Here is a 21,706-nt window from a genome sequence, read left to right as displayed (position 1 = left end):
CCTGAGAGAGAAAGAGAGAGACACACATATACAGACAGACAGTGAAAGAGAAGCCATCAAGACAATTTCACTGAGTACTTCAGTGTGCAGATGAGTGCAGTGTTTCCCTAACCTCTCTTTGAGTACCCCCAGTCATTCCGCTTATCTGATGAATTCCAGTACTATCACATCAGAGCAGATTCAGCTAATGAAGGGCTGAGGAATATTAGGTATGATCTCTTCCACCACAAAGAGTAGATTAGCCTAGCACACAGGAATAACAGGTATCACCTCCTCCATCACATGGAGGAGATTAGCCTAGCACACAGGAATAACAGGTATCACCTCCTCCATCACATGGAGGAGATTAGCCTAGCACACAGGAATAACAGGTATCACCTCCTCTATCACATGGAGGAGATTAGCCTAGCACACAGGAATAACAGGTATCACCTCCTCCATCACATGGGGAGATTAGCCTAGCACACAGGAATAACAGGTATCATCTCTTACATCACATGGGAGATTAGCCTAGCACACAGGAATGACAGGTATCATCTCTTCCATGATATAGAGGAGATTAGCCTAGCACACAGGAATAACAGGTATCATCTCTTACATCACATGGGAGATTAGCCTAGCACACAGGAATGACAGGTATCATCTCTTCCATGATATAGAGGAGATTAGCCTAGCACACAGGAATAACAGGTATCATCTCTTCCATGATATAGAGGAGATTAGCCTAGCACACAGGAATATTCATGTCCTCCAAATGGCTCCCTATTCCCTACGTACTGCACTTTGACCATGGCTCACAGCGCATAACATAGAGAATGGGACGCATCTGATATCTTGTCTGAGATTCACTATCTACTTCAAAAGGTAAGGATAAGTCTATGCTCTTGCATTCAAACTCGTTTTTTAACTTCTCCACACATTTCTTGTTAACAAACTATAGTTTTGGCAAGTTGGTTATGACATCTACTTTGTGCATGACACAAGTCAATTTTCCAACAATTATTTACAGACAGATTATTTCACTTTATAAGTCACTGTATCACAATTCCAGTGGGTCAGAAGTTTACATACACTAAGTTGACTGTGCCTTCAAACAGCTTGGAAAATTCCAGAAAATGATGTCATGGCTTTAGAAGCTTCTGTTGGCTAATTGACATAATTTGAATCAATTGGAGGTGTATCTGTGGATGTATTTCAAGGCCACCCTTCAAACTCAGTGCCTCTTTGCTTGACATCATGGGAAAATGAAAAGAAATCAGCCAAGACCTCAGAAAATATATTGTAGACCTCCACAAGTCTGGTTCATCCTTGGGAGCAATTTCCAAACGCCTGAAGGTACCACCTTCATCTGTACAAACAGTAGTATGCAAGTGTAAACACCATGGGACCACACAGCCGTCATACCGCTCAGGAAGGAGACTCGTTCTGTCTCCTAGAGATGAACGTACTTTGGTGTGAAATGTGCAAAACAATCCCAGAACAACAGCAAAGGACCTTGTGAAGATGCTGGAGGAAACAGGTACAAAAGTATCTATATTCACAGTAAAACAATTCCTATATCGACATAACATGAAAGGCCGCTCAGCAAGGAAGAAGCCACTGCTCCAAAACTGCCATAAGAAAGCCAGACTACAGTTTTTTCTCTGCACATGGGGACAAAGATCGTACTTTTTGGAGAAATGTCCTCTGGTCTGATGAAACAAAAATAGAACTGTTTGGCCTTAATGACCATCGTTATGTTTGGAGGAAAAATGGGGAAGCTTGCAAGCCGAAGTACACCATCCCAACTGTGAAGCAATATTTATAGACAGCAATAATGTGTCCACCTCTTCACACTAACTCAACAGAATTCAAAACTACAGTGCTTGTCTTTCATTATTTAGTCAGTTACGCTTTGATGTTAAATACTATAATATTGTTGGGAAAGAACTTGAAAGTAATTATTTTACCATACTGTTTTACACCTATTGTGTCCTGTGCACGTGACAAATAAACTGAGTCATTCCTCTCCTCCCCTAATCTCCTTCAGGAGAAATGCCAAACCAAACTATTCCTCTGTGAAGTGGAAACGTCTAGGAGTAACAACGGCTCAGCTGTGAAATGGTAAGCCACAAAAGCTCAAAGAACGGGACCGCCGAGTGCTGAAGTGCGTGGAGAATAGAAATAGTCTGTTGCCGGTTGCAACACTCACTACCGAGTTCCAAACTGCCTCTGGAAGCAACATCAGCACAAAAACTGTTAGTTGGGAGCTTCATGAAATGGGTTTCCATGGCAGAGCAGCCGCACAAAGGTCTAAAATCACCATGCGCTATATCAAGCGTTGGCTGGAGTGATGTAAAGCTCGCCGCCATAGGACTCTGGAACATCCGTTGGATGCCGGAGAACGCTACCTACTCCGATGCATAGTATCAACAGTAAAGTTTAGTGTAGGAGGAATAATGGTCTGTGGCTGTTTTTTCATGTCCAGGCCCCTTAGTTCCAGTGAAGGGAAATCTTAATGCTACAGCATACATATCAGTCAATTAAAAGAAATTCACTAGGCCCAACCATGGGTGGGCCTGTCAGGGCATAGGCCCACTCACTGGGGTTGTAGGCCCAGCCAATCAGACTGGGTTTTTCCCCACAAAAGGGATTTATTACAGACCAAAATACTCCAGTTTCATCAGCTGCCCGGGTGTCTGATCTCAGACGATTCCGCAGGTGAAGAAGCTGGATGTCGATGTTACGATTCTCGTCCTCCTCTTCTGAGGAGGCGTAGTAAGAAGGATCGGAGGACCAGCGTGGTAAGTGTCATATCGTGTTTATTATATGCAAACAAAAACAACGAAAATGAAACTGTCCTGAACGGTGAAATACAGAACACAGAACAGAAAATAATCACCCACAAAACACAGATGAAAAAAAGGCTAAGTATGATTCTCAATCAGAGACCACTAACGACACCTGCCTCTGATTGAGAACCATACCAGCCCAAACGCAAAACACAACATAGAAAAACGAACATAGAAAACCCACCCAACTCACTCCCTGACCATACTAAAACAAAGACATAATAAAAGATCTAAGGTCAGATGTGACAGTACGCCCCTCAAAAGGTGCAGACTCCGGCCGCAGAACCTAAACCTATAGGGGAGGGTCTGTGTAGGTCTCTGTCTGCGGTGGCGGCTCTGGCGCGGGACGTGGACCCCACTCCACCATAGTCCTTCTCCGCCTTTTTACCCGCCTCCGTGGCCTCTTTAACCGTGGCCACGACCCTCGCCGCCGACCTCGGACAGGGGACCCAAGCCACGTGTCCCGAATGGACTGGAGATTCCGGCAGCACCGGACGGACGGGAGATTCCGGCAGCACCGGACGGACGGGAGATTCCGGCAGCACCGGACGGACGGGAGATTCCGGCAACACCGGACAGACGGGAGACTCCGGCAGCTCCGGAATGAAGGGCAATTCCGGCAGCTCCTGGCTGACTGGGGGCTCCGGCAGCTCCTGGCTGACGGGCGGCTCTGGCAGCTCCTGGCTGACGGGCGGCTCTGGCAGCTCCTGGCTGACTGGCGGCTCTGGCAGCTCCTGGCTGACGGGCGGCTCTGGCAGCTCCTGGCAGACGGGCGGCTCTGGCAGCTCCTGGCAGACGGGCGGCTCTGGCAGCTCCTGGCAGACGGGCGGCTCTGGCAGCTCCTGGCAGACGGGCGGCTCTGGCAGCTCCTGGCAGACGGGCGGCTCTGGCAGCTCCTGGCAGACGGGCGGCTCTGGCAGCTCCTGGCAGACGGGCGGCTCTGGCAGCTCCTGGCAGACGGGCGGCTCTGGCAGCTCCTGGCAGACGGGCGGCTCTGGCAGCTCCTGGCAGACGGGCGGCTCTGGCAGCTCCTGGCAGACGGGCGGCTCTGGCAGCTCCTGGCAGACGGGCGGCTCTGGCAGCTCCTGGCAGACGGGCGGCTCTGGCAGCTCCTGGCAGACGGGCGGCTCTGGCAGCTCCTGGCAGACGGGCGGCTCTGGCAGCTCATGACAAACGGGAGACTCTGGCAGCTCAGGACAGACGGGAGACTCTGGCAGCGCTGGGCAGGAAGAATACTGGCAGCGCTGGACTGGCGGGAGCACCTGTAGGAAGGAGACGGAGAGACAGCCTGGTGCAGGGGGCTGCCACCAGAGGGCTGGTGTGTGGAGGTGGCACCGGATAGACCGGACCGTGAAGGCGCACTCGAGGTCTCGAGCACCGAGCCTGCCCAACCCTACCTGGCTGAATGCTCCCCGTAGCCAGGCCAGTGCGGCGAGGTGGAATAGCCCGTACTGGGCTGTGCTGGCGAACCAGGGACACCATGCTGGTGCCATGTACCCCGGCCTGAGGAGACGCACTGGAGTGGCGCAGGTCTCCTAACCGACTTCGCCACACTCCCCGTGTGCTCCCCCAAAAACATTTTTGGGGCTGCCTCTCAGGCTTCCAGCCGTGCTGCCGTGCTGCCTCCTCATACCGCCGCCTCTTAGCTTTCGCTGCCTCCAGCTCTGCCTTGGGGCGGCGATATTCCCCAGCCTGTGCCCAGGGTCCTTTGCCGTCCAGGATCTCCTCCCATGTCCAGGAGTCCTGAGATCATTGCTGCTGCTGCCCGTTACCACGCTGCTTGGTCCTTTGGTGGTTGGTGATTCTGTAACGATTCTTGTCCTCCTCTTCTGAGAAGGAGTAGTAAGAAGGATCAGAGGACCAATGCGCAACGTGGTAAGTGTCCATATTGTATTTATTATATGAACACAAAACAAAAACAACGAGAACGAAACGAAACAGTCCTGAACGGTGAAATACCAAACACAGAACAGAAAATAATCACCCACAAAACACAGGTGAAAAAAGGCTACCTAGGTATGATTCTCAATCAGAGACAACTCTAACGACACCTGCCTCTGATTGAGAACCATACCAGGCCAAACGCAAAACACAACATGGACAACCCACCCAACTCACGCCCTGACCATACTAAAACAAAGACATAATAAAAGAACTAAGGTCAGAATGTGACAGTCCTGGACTGGACTGGCGTAGTTGCGCGTGTTCTGCGGTTGTGAGGACGATTGGACCTACAGAAAATTCTCTAAAACGAGGTTGGAAATGAACATTAAATGATCTACCACAGCTCTGGTGGATATTCCTGCAGTCAACATGCCAATTGCACGCTCCCTCAAAACCTGAGACATCTGTGACATTGTGATGTGCAGGGGCGCAACTTTGTACCGAATTTCAGGTCTCCTAGGTTAAGGGGAATGACCTTTAAAATGTTCATCTTCAACTGCTTGTTATAGTGCCACCATGTAGCCAATTGACATGGCATTGTTTAAAAGGATTTGGCCCTTTATCTTTTTGCAAAAGCTTGGAAGTCTTACCATCTCACAGGAATTTACATTAGAATTTTCCATTACGCAAGAAGAAGAATAACGGCAACAAATGTATTAGGGTTTCTCGTAGCTTCACTGCTTGAACTTCTACATATGTTTTTCCCACATTGTATTTATAGTAGAAAGAGGTCTTTAGAAAAATATCAAATTGTGTAAAATCTTCCAAAAATCGATCCATTTTTTTATGAATGCATATTTGTGGTAAAAAAAATGTCATTTTTGGATAAAAACCAAACCTTTTCATGTTTTAATGACTGTTTGAGTGTAGTTGCATAACTGGCCTCTCTGCTTAGACTGCTTTCAAGGTAAGGAAACATGGTTTCTTTCAGCATTTTTTCTGTGCCAGGGACCAGTAAGGTATGGCCTTCTTCCTCTGTGGAGTGCTTGGTTAAAAGATAATTGCCCATTGATTTTCTATTACAAACACATTTTTTATCTACTACCCTAACACACAGCGTTGTTTTAAGACAGTAATAACATGGACAATCAAGCTATTTGATTGTTCATGTTAAGACACCGGGGGTCTCAGAAACAAATGTGTAAATTTTTTTATCTATTGGCGATTTATCTATTTGAAAATCGTTCCATACAATTGAAATAAAGTATTTCCTTGTTTACAACAGCAAATATACTGTGGTAATTTACCCAATATGTTGTTTGAATGGAAAACTGATGTTGGTGTATGCTTCTCTTATTATTTTATTTGTTTCCAATCTATGTAATCCATTAAACTGTAAAAAAAAAAATGGTTTGGTTTGGTAATTTATTATCAAGATTGGGTGTAAAATATTCCTGGATGGTGCGTATTTGAAATGTGTAGCTAAATCAAGTCATTCGTGATTGAGTTTTATGATCTATATTGTTTTTATCAAATAAAAATGTAGGCTAATGAAGTTACATGTATTTCAAATGGTATACATTATATTATTTTTCCATTATAAGGTGAACTGTTTGAATTAAATATGGGCATACGACTTCTATATTCGTAGATATTGTTATTCTATTTTTTTATTTTTTACATTCATCAGCCTTACAGCTTCTGATGCTCCTGATAGGTCAATATTTAATTGTGGGCAGGAGTAGAGTATCTAGAAGCAGCTGTCTGGTATTATAATCACTTGACACGGTAGCAAGGAGAGATCAACTGCTCTGCTAGTTTATTCTTGTGGGTTTTTGGTTGCAAACAAGCTTGCTTTAAAATGCAGGTGCATGTAATCTCCGTTAGTAGTGTGGTGTCTTTGCTCTGCCGGATTAAGTGATATGACATGCTATTCTATAAAATAATTTCTCTGTAATTCATATTACCTGATTGAACTAATCATGTAAATGTAATTAACTGGAAAGTCGGGCCACCACGAAATAACGTTTATAGAGCTGTTATCTTCCGAATAAACTCTTAAAGACCTGGTAATCTTTTACATCAAAAGCGGTCAATTCTTAATCGTCACCTTATTCAGTCTTATCTGAAGTCGTAGAATTCTTGGTTATCTACATGAACCCTGGCTAACAAGTTGAATCAGCAATACAAAATGTGGTTTAATTATTTATTTACTAAATACCTAAACAATTACACAGAATTACACATGCACAGGATGGGTAATACATTGATTACTAATTATGTTATCAAAGAAAACGTCCCTAGCGGACGGAACAGATATGACGGCTGGTTACACAAAGATAGGGGGTTGGGTTTTGAATGAAAGCGCTGGAAGACTGAGGAACAAAGGAATTTGGTCTCTGATCGGATCTTGTAAAACTATGCTATCGTAAATAGAGATGCGTTCTAAATAACCGCCCATTCGGAAAAGGAAAATGCAAGGAATATTTACTCTGAGCTGTGCTTCAATAGGTTGGTCGTAGATGGAAGGCCGTGTTGCCCAACAGAGATCTTCCTGTCCTCTGAAGAATGTCTGGTAGAACGCATGTGGTGTAGTAACGTTGTGTGTTTGGTAGAAGAGATACTTTGTCCATCCCTTCCAAGCCCACGTTTACAGCTGCTGCTGCTCACTCACCGGCTAGCAGATATCACTTCTTTAGTGAATAAGAGTTCAAAGAGTTCATACCAAGTTGCTATACTTTAAGCTCATGCTGAAGTTGGCTTAGTTCTGTAGTTTGATATTAGCCCTTTCAACGTATGGACCGTCGTCCTCACGTCCTCGGAAACTCTGTTACATTTTCGGGCTTATATAGTGGTGGTGAGAAGGGAGTGTTTCATAGTTTACAACCAATGTCTGTTCACATGGGCGGGGCCACTGTGTTGAGCCTAGTTCACTTATGAAAACCAAATCTCTCATTTAGAAGCTAAAATTACATTTAATTTTTTCACAAATAGTTTCATATTTAAACATTTTAAATTGCACAAGAATTCCATGTGAATCTGATAACTAGAATGTGTAGACTTTCCAAGATACAGTTTGTCATCCTATCATCAGTAATAATGTCTCAGATGACAACTGACCAATGCCTATTTTCAACTGGTTGCATTACCAAAATATGGTTCTGGTCCCCACCCTTTTGATGTTTTCAGACTCTCTATGTTAACAAAGGGCTTTTCAAGAGTCACTCTGTAGAGAGAGAGAGGAACAGGGGAAAGGTATTTATGAGGGTCATAAACCTCACCAACAGGCCAACGTCATGACAGTAGTGTTTTAAGAAATCCAGCGGTAATGTGCACCACAGCTCTACATTCCGCCTGTTGGTTGCAATGCACTGACACTATATAGCCTTAAAACATGGTTAAATAATGTTGAAATTATGGATGGTCAGTCCTTGCATCCATAGCTCTGTCTATGAGTTTCAGAGTGGTTACATTTTTCCAGGCCCATCCCTCAGCTTTTTTCCCACAGAGGCGGGGTGACCGCTTTGCTATTGTTTCAAATCAAATCACATTTTATTAGTCACATGCTGAGAATACAACGGATGCAGACTTTACTGTGAGATGCTTGCTTTACAAGCCCTTCCCAAAGAGGCAGAGTTCAATTTTTTTAATGAAAGACAAAAATAACGAGGAAAAAAATAGACAAGAATGGAGCTCTATACAGAGAGTACCAGAACAATGTGCCCTGGTACCAGGTATTTGAGGTAGATATGTACCTAAAGGCAGGGTAAAGTAACTAGGCATTGATACATGTTTTGGTTTTTCTGTTGATATTTTGAGGGTGTTACGCCTGCGCTGGCTTGTCCATCTCCTTCGTCAGAAGGTGTTTCACCTGTGTTATTTAGGAGTGGCTGGCCCAGTGCTCCAGTTGAGCTTGATGTTGGGTGAGCAACACTTCAGCTGAGGTGCGAGTTTGAGTTTGTCTTGTGGGAACGTAACAGCATCAGGATAACAATGTTAATTAAACAAAGAACACAGTTGTAGCAGCATATGATCAATGTAAAAGTGTGTGTTTTTGTGATTTGTCGGTGTGTTTTTGTGATTTGTCAGCGTGTGTGTGTGTGAGTGTCAGTGTAGTGTGTATCTATAGTATTGTGAGTGTGCATATAGTCAGTGCAAGATAGGTTCAGTGCAGATAGTTTGGGTAACCATTTAATTAACAATTTACCTATCTTATGGTTTGGACTAGTAGCTGTCTTGGAGCCTGTTGAAACCATAGCCGATGATCCGGTATGGATTTTCGGACATTAGCTGTGTGAACAGCCTGGAGTGGGTGGCTGGAATCTTTGGCAATTTTTCAGGCTGTAGAATTGCATTCCTTTTTGAGGATCTGAGGGCCCATGCCAAATCTTTTCAGGCTCCTGAGGGGGAAGAGGCACTTATGTGCCCTTTTCACAACTGTGCAGGTGTACCATGTTAGGTCCTTAGTGATGTGGATGCCAAGGCACTTGAAGCTCTTGACCCACTCAACTACAGCCCATGGATGAGGGCAAACACTCCCTTTCTCCTGTAGTCCACGATCAGCTGTCCTGCAAGTACACTGCCAAGTCTCTGACCTCCGTATAGGCTGTCTCATCGCCTTCGGTGATCAGGCATACTCCCGTTGTGTCGTCATTAAACTTAATGGTGTTGGAGTCTTGCGTGGCCACGCTGTCGTGGGTGAACAGTGAGTATAGGAGGGGGCTGAGCATGGACAGTGGCGGTCATTTTAAAACATGTTGGGATTACACACTGGGACAGGGGGATATTGAAAATGTCCGTGAAGACACTTGCCAGCTGGTATGCGCATGCCTTGAGAACAAGCCCTGGTATTCAGTCTGGCCCGGTGGCCTTGCGATTGTTAACCCGTTTTAAAGTTTTTCTCATATTGGCCATAGAGAGTGAGACACAGTCATTCGGGAACAAAAGGGGCTTTCTTGCAAGGCTCAGTTTTCTATTCCTCGAACTGAGCATAAAAGGCATTTCCCTAATTTGGGAGTTCTGCATCCCTGGGCGTCTCACTGCTGGTTTTCCCTTTGCAATCCATTATCATCTGCAAGCCCTGTCACATACGAAGAGCGTCAGAGCCAGTGTAATAGGATTCCACCTTCCTCTTTTATTGTCCTTTTGCCTGTTTGATGTCTCGTAGGAGATCCTAGCGGGCTTTCTTGAACATGTCCGTGTCCTGTTCCTTGTAAGCGGTAGCTTTAGCCCAGTGCAGATATTGCCTGCAATCCATGGTTTTTGGTTTGGATAAGTTCGTATAGTCACTGTGGGGATAACGTCATCTATGCAGTTATTGATGAAGCCCGTGACTGATGTGGTAAACTCCTCAATGCTATCTAAAAAAATCCCAGAACTTATCCCTGTCTGTACCAGCAGAGCAGTCTTGTAGCCTCACGTCTGCTTCATCGTACCACTTACGTATTGAGCACATCACTGGTACTTCCTGTTTGAGCTTTCGTTTCTAAACAGAAAGCAGGCCTCCACCCAGTACCCTGCCCTGAACTTAGTCACTGTCACTAGCTGGCTACCACCCGGTTACTCAACCATGCACCTTAGAGGCTGCTGCCCTATGTACATAGACATGGAACACTGGTTACGTTAATAATGTTTACATACTTTTTTTCTCATTTCATATGAACAGTATATACTGTATTCTTGTCAATGCCATGTCATAAAATTGATATATTTCTTAATTCCATTATTTTACTTTTACATTTGTGTGTATTGTTGTGAGTTGTTACACACGTGTGCACTGTTGGCGCTAGGCACACAAGCGTTTCGCTACACCTGCAATAACATCTGCTAAATATGTGTATGTGACCAATAACATTTGATTTGATTTGACGAAGAGAGGCAGAGGGAAGGCCTTATATGTGTTTCTGTGGGTTGAATATAAGTGTTCAATAAAGTATTGTGGCTTAAAGCCAACAACATATTGTTGGCATACACTAAGTACAGTTTTATACAGGAAACCTTCAAGACATAGGTTGGATCCCAATGGCACTATATTCCCTCTGCCCTATATAGTTCACTACTTTGACCAGAGCCCTATTGCTAGATTATTATGAGGTTTATGATGTTTTTTCACTTTTTTTGCACTCCTGCCATCAGACTTTCACAACGTCTAAACACTACACTAGAAGAGGTCAGAGGTCAGGCCACTATAGTATCCCAATTGTAGAAGATGGATATGATAGAAGACTGGTCAGGTTATCAAGGGGTAGACTTTTGACCCTATGGTTGTGTCCCACATGGCACCCTATTCCAACCACTTCTTTTGAACAGGGCTCATAGGGCTCTGGTGAGAGGTTCCATTTGGGACATAGAATCGTCCTTTTCTTCCTGCAATTCAGAAACTCACCTAGACGACAGGGTGTGGTGAGAGAGAGAGGCCTCACACTCACAAAGAAAGGCATGCTAGCAATTCACCCTCTCCTCCTCCTCTCACCCCCTCTTCTCCTCACAAAGGAATGCTGCTGGTCCTACTGCATATCTCCCCCCTAACACTTCAGCCTTAAGACACTGTCCTCCTCTCTTCCCCTCTCCTCATCTCCCCCTTCTCTCTACTCCCCTGGTTCTGCAGCATATCTCCCTCCAGCACCTCAGCCTTAAGACATTGACCCTTCACCCCATCTTTACAATTACAGAATTCATAGAATGACAGCCATTCCTGTTCTATTGCAATGTTCCATGCTGGCTGGACCAGACTGATGGCCTTACAGAAGTTAAGTCACAATTTTCATAGAGCAAAGTGCAAAATGTACCATAACCCTAATTTAATTTGAACCTTTTCTTCAATAATAAGTATAATAAAGAGGTGTGTATGTATGTATTGCTCAGTTTACTACATTTTTGTTAACTAGTTTAATACACTTTTTAAAGAAGATTTCAAATTAAATCCCACTGCGAGATTATAATGAGGTTTGCTATTTTTTGCTCTTTGTTCAAAGATTTTCACTACGATTATGTAAACAGCTAGCAGTAACATATATATATAAATGTTGAATGTGAAAACTATTTCTTAGATACAAACTCAATTCACTTGTGCAAAAAAAGAGAGGCTTGCGCTGCTGGCATATGCCGATCAAATACAGTGCTGTGAAAAGGTATTTGCCCCCTTCCTGATTTCTTCTTTTTTAGCACATTTGTCACACTTAAATGTTTCAGATCATCCAAGAAATTGTAATATTACACAAAGATGCACAAAATGCAGTTAAGTGATCATTTTGTTTATTAAGGGAAAAAAGCTTTCCGAACCTTCATGGCCCTAAGTGACAAAGTAATTGCTCCCCCTTGTTAAATCATGAATTTACTGTGGTTAATCACATTTTCTGGAAAGCTGAGTTCAATTACACCAGCCACACCCAGGCCTGATTACTGCCAGATCTGTTGAATCAAGACATCACTTAATAAATAGAACCTGTCTGACAAAGTGAAATAGGCCAAAAGCAAGACATCATGCCACGTTCCAAAGAAGTTCAGGAACAGATGAGAAACAAAGTAATTGACATCTATCAGTCTGGAAAGGGTTACTAAGCCATTTCTAAAGCGTTGGGATTGCAGCGTACCACAATGAGAGCCATTATCCACAAATTGAGAAAATTTGGAACAGTGGTGAACCTTCCCAGGAGTGGCCGGCCTATCAAAATTACCCCAAGACGCAGAGACGACTCATCCAAAAGGTCACAAAAGAACCCACATCAACATCCAATGAACTGCAGGCCTCACTTGCCTAAGTTAAGGTCCGTGTTCAGGACTCAACCATAAGAAAGAAACTGGGCAAACCTGGCATCCATGGCAGAGTTCCAAGGCGAAAACCACCGCTGACCAAAAAGAAGATAAAGGCTCGTCTCACTTTTGGCAAAAAACCTCTTGATCATCCCCAAGACTTTTTGGAAAATATTCTGTGGACTGACGAGACAAAAGTTGAACTTTTTGGAAGGTGTGCGTCCCGTTACATCTGACGTAAAAGTAACACAGCATTTCAGAATAAGAACATCATACCAACAGTCAAATATGGTGGTGGTAGTGTGATGGTCTGGGGCTGCTTCAGGACCTGGATGACTTGCTGTGATTGGTTGAACCATGAATTCCGCTCTCTACCAAAAAATCCTGAAGGAGAATGTCCTGCCATCCGTTCGTCACTTCAAGCTGAAGCGCACTTGGGTTCTGCAGCAGGACAATGATCCAAAACACAAATATTATCATTGTGTAATATTTTAATTTGTTTGATCTGAAACATTGAAGTGTGACAAATGTGCAAAAAAAATAAAAAATCAGGAAGGGGCAAATACTTTTTCACAGCACTGTTTACATGTACTATTCATTCGAAAGATTCAACCAAAATCCAGGTGTTTTAATCAACTTATGCTTACTTCGATCATGACGTTATGATCATTATGATGCCGATTAAGATAAGCAGAGTAAGGCGTTTACATGACTACTGCCATAATCAGTTTAATTTCGATTCATTAGTGTGCATGTAAACATACTCACTTAGAGAAATGTAGATTATTCTATTTAATAAAAAAAACAAGGTAACGAACAGAACCAGAAGCCAGTGTACTATATACTATGTGCAATGACATGGATAGCATCACAAATCTCTATGGGCCCTGGTCAAAAGTAGCGCTATATATATGTAACGGATGTGAAATGGCTAGCTAGTTAGCGGTGTTCGCGCTAAATAGCGTTTCAATCGGTGACATCACTTGCTCTGAGACCTTGAAGTAGTAGTTCCCCTTGCTCTGCAAGGGCCGTGGCTTTTGTGGAGCAATGGGTAACGATGCTTCGTGGGTGACTGTTGTTGATGTGGGCAGAGGGTTCCTGGTACGCGCCCGGGTATGGGCGAGGGGACGGTCTAAAGTTATACTGTTATATACACACACATACACACACACACACACACACACACACACACACACACACACACACACAGTAGGGTTGGTATATAGCCCTATTTGGTAAAAGACCAAGTCCGTATTATGCCAAGAACAGCTCAAATAAGCAAAGAGAAACGACAGTCCATCATTACTTTAAGACATGAAGGTCAGTCAATGCAGTCGCAAAAACCATCAAGCTCTATGATGAAAATGGCTCTCATGAGGATCGCCACAGGAAAGGAAGACCCAGAGATACCTCTGCTGCAGAGAATAAGTCTAAGAGGAGAGGCGAAACGGATCAGAGGACCAATATGCGGCGTGGTAAGTGTCCATGGTTCTTTTAATATGTAAACTTACACATGAACAACTGATACAACAAAACAAGAAACGTGTGAAACCCTAAACAGCCCTATCTGGTGCAAAACACAAAAGACAGGAACAATCACCCACAAACACACAGTGAAACCCAGGCTACCTAAGTATGATTCTCAATCAGAGACAACTAATGACACCTGCCTCTGATTGAGAACCATACTAGGCCGAAACATAGAAATACCCAAATTATAGAAAAACAAACATAGACTGCCCACCCAACTCACGCCCTGACCATACTAAATAAATACAAAACAAGGGAAATAAAGGTCAGAACGTGACAATAAGTTCCTTAGAGTTGGAATGCAGAGTTAAGGAAAAGCAGCCAACAAGTGCTCAGCATATGTGGGAACTCCTTCAAGACTGTTGGAAAACTTTCCCGATGAAGCTGGTTGAGAGAATGCCAAGAGTGTGCAAAGCTGTCATCAAGGCAAAGGGTGGTTACTTTGAGAATTCATAAGATTTTTTATATACATATTTTGTATGATTATTTTTAGCCCCCTTTTTCTCCCCAATTTCGTAGGATCCAATTGTTTGTAGTTACTGTCTTGTTTCATCGCTACAACTCCCGTACGAGCTCGGGAGAGGCGAAGGTCGAGAGCCATGCGTCCTCCGAAACACAACCCAACCAAGCTGCACTGCTTCTTAACACAGCGCGCATCCAACCCTGAAGCCAGCCACACCAATGTGTCGGAGGAAACACTGTACACCTAGCGACCTGGGCAGCGTGTACTGCGCCCGGCCCACCACAAGAGTCGCTAGTGCGCGATGAGACAAGGATATCCCTGCCGGCCAAACCCACCCTAACACGGACGACGCTAGGCCAATTGTGCGTCGCTCCATGGAACTCCCGGTCGCGGCCGGCTGCGCTCGAACCCAGAGTCTCTGGTGGCACAGCTACCACTGCGCCTCCCAGGAGGCCCTATATAAGAATATTTTGATTTGTTTAGCACTTTCTTGGTTACTACATGATTCCACATGTGTTATTTCATAGTTTTAATGTCTTCACTATTATTCTACAATGTAGAAAATAGTAAAAATATAGAAAAACCCTGGAATGAGTAGGTGTGTCCAAACTTTTGACTGGTAGAGTATACAAAAATGATAGGGTGGCATTTGGGACACAACCCTGGTAAGCCCCTGAGGGGTGAAGTGGCCCATCTCTGATGCAGTGACTTTGGGGTGAATACAGTTAATAATTAGCTAACAGACAGACAGCAGGGTTGGCCTCACATTCAAATTTAAGACATAATTCCAATTTAGCTAAAATTCCAGAGCTAGCTAGCTAGTTATACTGCAAAAAAAGTAAGTCTAACAACACCACAATGATGACAAAGGTTTTTCTACTAATGATTTAACTTCTGAATGTCATTGTGTTTCCAAGCCACTAAATGCACTTTAGACTACGTCTTCATCAGCGCCAATTAGGTAGAATTAAGTAGAACCTTCAGTCGGGTACCTGTGCTCAGGAGAATCTTCATAACAAAATTGTGACGCAACGTGCAACCCATTAATTTCTTTCAAAGTTGTTAATTTTTAAATTATAAATACAAATGACGACCTGCAAATTGGATTGAACCCAACCCTGTCAAACAGGTAGCTATCGGACAGGTCCAGCAGGTCTTGAGCTGGACAGACAGAATGCAAGGGGGTTAAAGGATGAGAGAAAAAAGAGGGAGGGGTCTGACTGGACAGGTCCTTAAAAAAGGAGAGTAGGGAGAGGTAGAACTCAACACACAGGCAGGACAGAGAGAGATACCCAGGGAAGACCGCTGAAGATCTCCGAAGAAGTGAAGCTACAACGGAACATTTTAGAAGGTGAGATTTCAACATCTGTTCATCTAATACTGTATCTGAATGCATGCCAAATGGCACCCTATTCCCTATATAGTGCACTAGTGCACTACTTCTCACCAGGGCCCATAGAGCACATTTAACCCTGGTTAAAAGTACTGCACTATATATGGAATAGGGTGCCATTTGGGAACATGCATATTCATGTGTGCTTGGCTAATCTCCTCTATGTGGTGGAACAGATGATACTTGGTATTCCTCAGCCCTACATTAGCTGAATCTGCTCTAATGTAATAGTACTGGAATATATCCGATAAGTGGAATGGCTGGGGGTACTCCAAGAGAGGTTAGGGAAACTTACCTACACTCTGAAGTACTCACTGACTTTGACTTGATGGCTTCTCTTTCACTGTCTGTCTTTGTGTGTGTCTCTCGCTCTCTCTTTCTCTCCCAGGAGACATCACCATGGCGATGTTGACCATTCTTCTGCTTCTCAGCGCTGCCGTTGCACTGGGCGAAGCCGTAACTCTGGATGAAGCAAGTAAGAGTTCACCTCACACTTTACATCATAATTTTTTTTGTAGCAGGGGAGGGGTGGTGTTTGTGTGGAAGGACTGATCTACAAATAATATTGAGTAGTTATTTATGATGACAGGCGATTTGTAGATCAGTCAGTCTCAACCCACCTTGAAAGTTGCCTGCAATTTCTAACGTGTCCTGTGTCTTCTCCTTACAGATGCTATGGTGGCATCTGCAGCAGATAAAAAAGCCCATGCCCCAAAGACTGGTTCCAGTTTAATTCACGCTGCTTCATGTTTGTCCAGACTGCAAGGACATGGCCTGAAGCAGAGGTATAATGCTTACCCTCTACTGTGAATTAAAGAAGTTCCATTGAAATCAACTTGCTTATTTGGTGTGATGTTACCTTAAAGGGGATTTTGCCTTATTTTAACAGGCATCACATGGATGTCCAGTATGTAAAATACTGAACCTCCCCTTCAAGTTATTGTCTAGTTAGAATTTTCTAGGCTTTGCAATATTTATTTAATGTTTGGAGTCAGAACTCCTGTATATTGGAACCCACAGGCCATGAGTTAAGACATTAACACACATTAAGACACTAATGTAGACACTAATATCTCGATGAGCCTATTTGAAAGAACATTAGTTGTGATGGCCAATATTTAATTGTGAGAGTCCAGAACACACATTCTCACAAAGACTGGACAACTGACTAATACCTACATTATGACATGTCTTTGTCCTTGTCTATGGCTTGCTCTAGCGCCACTGTATGTTGCTTGGAAGAAAACTGACGTCTGTGCAGAACACTGTAAAGTACCTTGGAGCAAACCTGGCGTCTGTGCACAGCTCTGAGGAGTCCCAATTTCTACAGGCGGTGGTGTTGATCAAGACTGGTGATTTCCCTCTGACCTGGATTGGAGGATATGATGCTGTTCAGGCAAATGTGGAAAAGGTACCCAATTGTCATATTTGATGAAAAGTTCAAATACCTTAATAGAAAATGACTCAAAAATGAAAGGTCTACTCTACCTGAACAGTCCAGCTATAGTATACTGACAGATTTAGAGGATTTTTGGTATACTCATCAATATGTCAAGGGTCACTTGTGAAGTAAGGGCCGTACTCACAAAACGTCTCAGAAAATGAATCCCGTTAAACCTGTTTTAAGACAAAAATAACTCCCAACTTTTGGGGTGATGTTAAGACACTGCTCAGACAAACTCTGAGCCAGGAGTAAAATCAAGTCACTAAAGTTTATCTCAGCTGGTAATCATGACATTTTGAGGTACGACAAAGGAAAGATAGTGATGATGATCATTGACATGTTACAAATTATGGTGAATAGCCAATCGCAATGAGGCTTCGCCAGCTGTGAACTCTATAGCACCCTTCAGACGACCATGGTAAAAAAATCTCCCTAGAAAGACCAGAACCTAGGAAGAAACCTAGAGAGGAACCAGGCTATGATGGGTGACCAGTCCTCTTCTGGTTGTGCCGGGTGGAGATTATAACAGAAGATAGCCAAGATGTTCAAATGTTTATAAATGTTAACAAATAAATGTATAAATGTTTACAAATAATAATAATCACAGTAGTTGTCGAGCAACAAGTCAGCACCTCAGGAGTAAATGTCAGTTGGCTTTTCATAGCCGATCATTTAGAGTATCTCTACCGCTCCTGCTGTAGAGCGTTGAAAACAGCAGGTCTGGGACAGGTAGCACGTCCGGTGAACAGGTCAGGGTTCCATAGCCGCAGGCAGAACAGTTGAAACTGGAGCAGCAGCACGGCCAGGTGGACTGGGGAAAGCAAGGAGTCATCATGCCAGGTAGTCCTGAGGCATGGTCTTAGGGCTCAGGTCCTCTGAGAAACAGAGAAAGAAGAAAGAGAGAATTAGAGAGAGCATACTTAAATTCACACAGGGCAATGTCTTCCAAAGGGAGCAACTGCTGTCCACATCCAAAGATTATCCAACTTGAATAAACAATTGGAGGTTAGGACAACAGCAGTGGTGTAGCCTACGGGCGATACGGATACCACTTATTATTGATATCTACATATTATTGATGTGAATCACACTGCTGCTCTCTCATTTAGCTATTTGCGGCATCCACATTTTTGAAGTTGTGGGTGACTGTTCACAAATGTATATGTGTATTTTAACCCAATAATGGTTGAATTGAAGTTCAAGCTGTCTATCAATCATTGTTTTTGTGACTAGTGGACAGCCAGTGAAAAATGCACTCTTGCAACACCTGCACTGCAGATCCCCCATGGTGTTGTGCTCCATACTGTCAATAACTAGTTTAATTGAATGAGGCCGAGAGCAGGGCTTTTAACTTCTCTAGGATAGGGGGACAGTCACGTCCCACTTGGCCAAATGCCAGGGAAATGCAGAGCGGCAAATTCAAATAAAATTATATAAAAATCAAACTCTCATTAAATCACACATGTAAGATACTAAATTAAAGCAACACTCGTTGTGAATCCAGCCAACATGTCAAATTTTTAAAAGGCTTTTCGGCGAAAGCATAAGATGCTATTATCTGATGATAGCACAACAGTAAACAAAGAGTAGCATATTTCAACCCTGCAGGCGCTACACAAAACGCAGAAATAAAATATAAATCATGCCTTATCTTTGACGAGCTTCTTTTGTTGGCACTCCAATATGTCCCATAAACATCACAAATGGTGCTTTTGTTCGATTAATTCCTTCCATATATATCCAAAATGTCCATTTATTTGGCGCGTTTGATCCAGAAAAAAAGAGCTTCCAATTTGCGCAAAGCCACTACAAAATATCTCAAAAGTTACCTGTAAACTATGCCAAAACATTTCAAAATACTTTTGTAATACAACTTTAGGTATTTTAAACCTTAATAATCGATCAAATTGAAGACGGGTCTATCTGTTTTCAACACAGGACAAGCGGAAACTAACGCCACTTTTCTAGTCTTGCCCAACTCTCAACAGCGATACACTTTTTCAAGATGGCCGTACTTCTTCATTTCAGGAATAACCTCAGCCATTTTCCAACGACTGGTGACATCCAGTGGAAGCGGTAGGAACTGCAAACAACTGCCTCAGAAATATAGTTCCCCAATGAAAACTCATTGAATAGACAGTGACCTCAAGTTTTTTTTCTGAATGGTTAGTCCTCAGGGTTTTGCCTGCTACATAAGTTCTGTTATACTCACAGACATGATTCAAACAGCTTTAGAAACTTCAGAGTGTTTTCTATCCAAATCGACTAATAATATGCGTATCTTATATTATTGGCATGAGTAGCAGGAAGTTGAAATTGGGCACGCTATTTATCCAAAAGTGAAAATGCTGCCCCCTATTTTAATACCTCAATCTAATTTCTGATGATGATATATATATCAATATGTTTAACGGACACATGCTCAAACTCATGCTCTTTTGATAGACTTAAATAGCTGCAAATTATCAAGATATCAAAGTGTAACCAACAAAAAAGTAAACAGTAGGCCTATAGCAAATGGAGCATATGGCATTAATTGTTCACATGCAAATAGCATTTTTTGGTAGGCTAGTGCCCAGGGCATGCCATTCCGAAAGCAGCATTTATTTTTCAACTCAAAGCAATGATCCCAATCAGTCCTTAGTTTTTAAGTTATGCTCAGGTTAAACAAGGGGTATTCTATGAATTGGAATGACTGGAAATCTGACAGACTTTGTTCTTTGTTTCATGTAAAGATGTAGTTTAATCATATTATTATCTGTAGTATAAGCCTACATAAATAACACAAGTAAAATTAAACATTTATGGCTATGTAAACTCCAACATTCATTTATCCTGCAAAAAAATGTAGTTCAATTGGTAATATTAATTTGTTTTCTTCTAACGCCTCTTGAGCTATCATATTACATTACTGAGTTTGGGTAATCCAAAAGTTACATTACTGATTACAATTTTGAACTGGTAACTAGTAATTGTAACCGAATTACATTTAGAAAGTAACCTACAGTACCTAACCCTGGGCATATGGCACTGAATCATACAGTATAATGGTTGTTAAAAGCAGAATTTTGATAATATTACTAATATTAATATATTCACAGTGGTTATTTCCATTTAACAATGCTAAATGGTTTTTCTAACAGTAGGCATCAGGTTACTTTCCGAAATGTTGCATTAATGCTTGAAATGGCTATTATTTTTACCGAACACCATTCAAGTTTACATAGCCCCTAAATGCTTTCAATTTCCCAATTCTATAAGCATGCCCAATTTAGGCATTCTAAGATTAGGAGTAAAATCTCTCTATTCTCGGCACTTACAATCATTAAGTGCTGACCTAGGTTTGGAAGATCTTATAGATGCCCACTGCAGTATCAACTGACACAGTGGGTTATAGTGGGACAGCATAGTAGGCAAGAGAGTGAACTATAGCATCACAAGTAATACATTGTTTTAATATTTCGAAATGTTTTGGTTTTAACATTCTGGAAGTTCTGTGGCAGTGATTTCAGTTTAGAATGTTGAATCCTGCGTTACACCATTCAAATGAATGGGGATAGAACACGCTTTATATGAGCAAAAGGATAGCAAAAAGCTATTTTGCAGCAATCTAAGGTGAGTCAGTCTGTACATCAGCCTGTATATGTCAATGTTGGTTTAATGTTTGTAGCATTAACATTTCAAGAGCAGTAGATAATCAAAATACGTCCCATTGAAGCCTATGGTTATAGTTCAAAAGTATAAATGATGTCAAAAACAACATATAAACTACTGCAAACAACAACACTCTTTTTCCCTTCAGACATCATTGCACGTGTGATAGAAGGGCACATGATGTACCACCATTTTTTAACATGCTGCTCAACGCTCCTCAACTTGGCAACAAAATCAATAACAATGTTGGTGTGGCGGTCAGTGGTGCTGTTTCCCCCTACTGCGGATTCCATCTTTAAACGGTTGTGTTCTAGTTATATGTGATTTCTTTGATACTGAGACCTCAGTTCTTCCTCACAGGACAGGCTATGGTTCTGGAGTGACGGATCTACATTTGATCACCAGAACTGGGCGAAAGACGAGCCCAATAACTATAACGGTGCCAGAGAGCCATGTGTTCAGATGAACTTTGGAGGTACAGTAAGCCCACTATCATTCACTGATCCATTCATCAAATTAAACGTTATTCATAGTAAGTATAACAAATAAATCTGACACACACACACTTTTATTTGAATTTTTGTGTTTATATCGGAATTGATTTGAGAGGCCATTTCTATTCTGTGTTTCCTCTTAAGGTAAACATGCCTGGAATGATGAATTATGTGGAAGGAGATATCCCTCTGTGTGCTCCATAAGGACCTGTTCAATACATCAAACTATCAACTGAAACAAGCATTCTACTGCGTAGTGTC

General features: G+C 42.7%; 1 protein-coding gene across 1 annotated transcript; it reads left to right on the top strand.

Moving 5' to 3' along the window:
* The first annotated feature begins 17,081 nt into the window (after window positions 1-17,081).
* On the top strand, window positions 17,082-21,681 carry LOC121847260 (ladderlectin-like). Its single transcript, XM_042327743.1, has 3 exons — window positions 17,082-17,264; window positions 21,312-21,426; window positions 21,590-21,681. The coding sequence occupies exons 1-3, from the start codon at window positions 17,082-17,084 to the stop codon at window positions 21,679-21,681; spliced, it is 390 nt and encodes a 129-aa protein (XP_042183677.1).
* The last annotated feature ends 25 nt before the right edge of the window (window positions 21,682-21,706 follow it).

Source organism: Oncorhynchus tshawytscha, linkage group LG01 (assembly GCF_018296145.1).
Source record: "Oncorhynchus tshawytscha isolate Ot180627B linkage group LG01, Otsh_v2.0, whole genome shotgun sequence".
Classification (NCBI taxonomy): domain Eukaryota; kingdom Metazoa; phylum Chordata; class Actinopteri; order Salmoniformes; family Salmonidae; genus Oncorhynchus; species Oncorhynchus tshawytscha.
The sequence above is the reverse complement of the archived record's forward strand: the minus strand, read 5'-3'. Positions and strand labels throughout refer to the sequence as shown.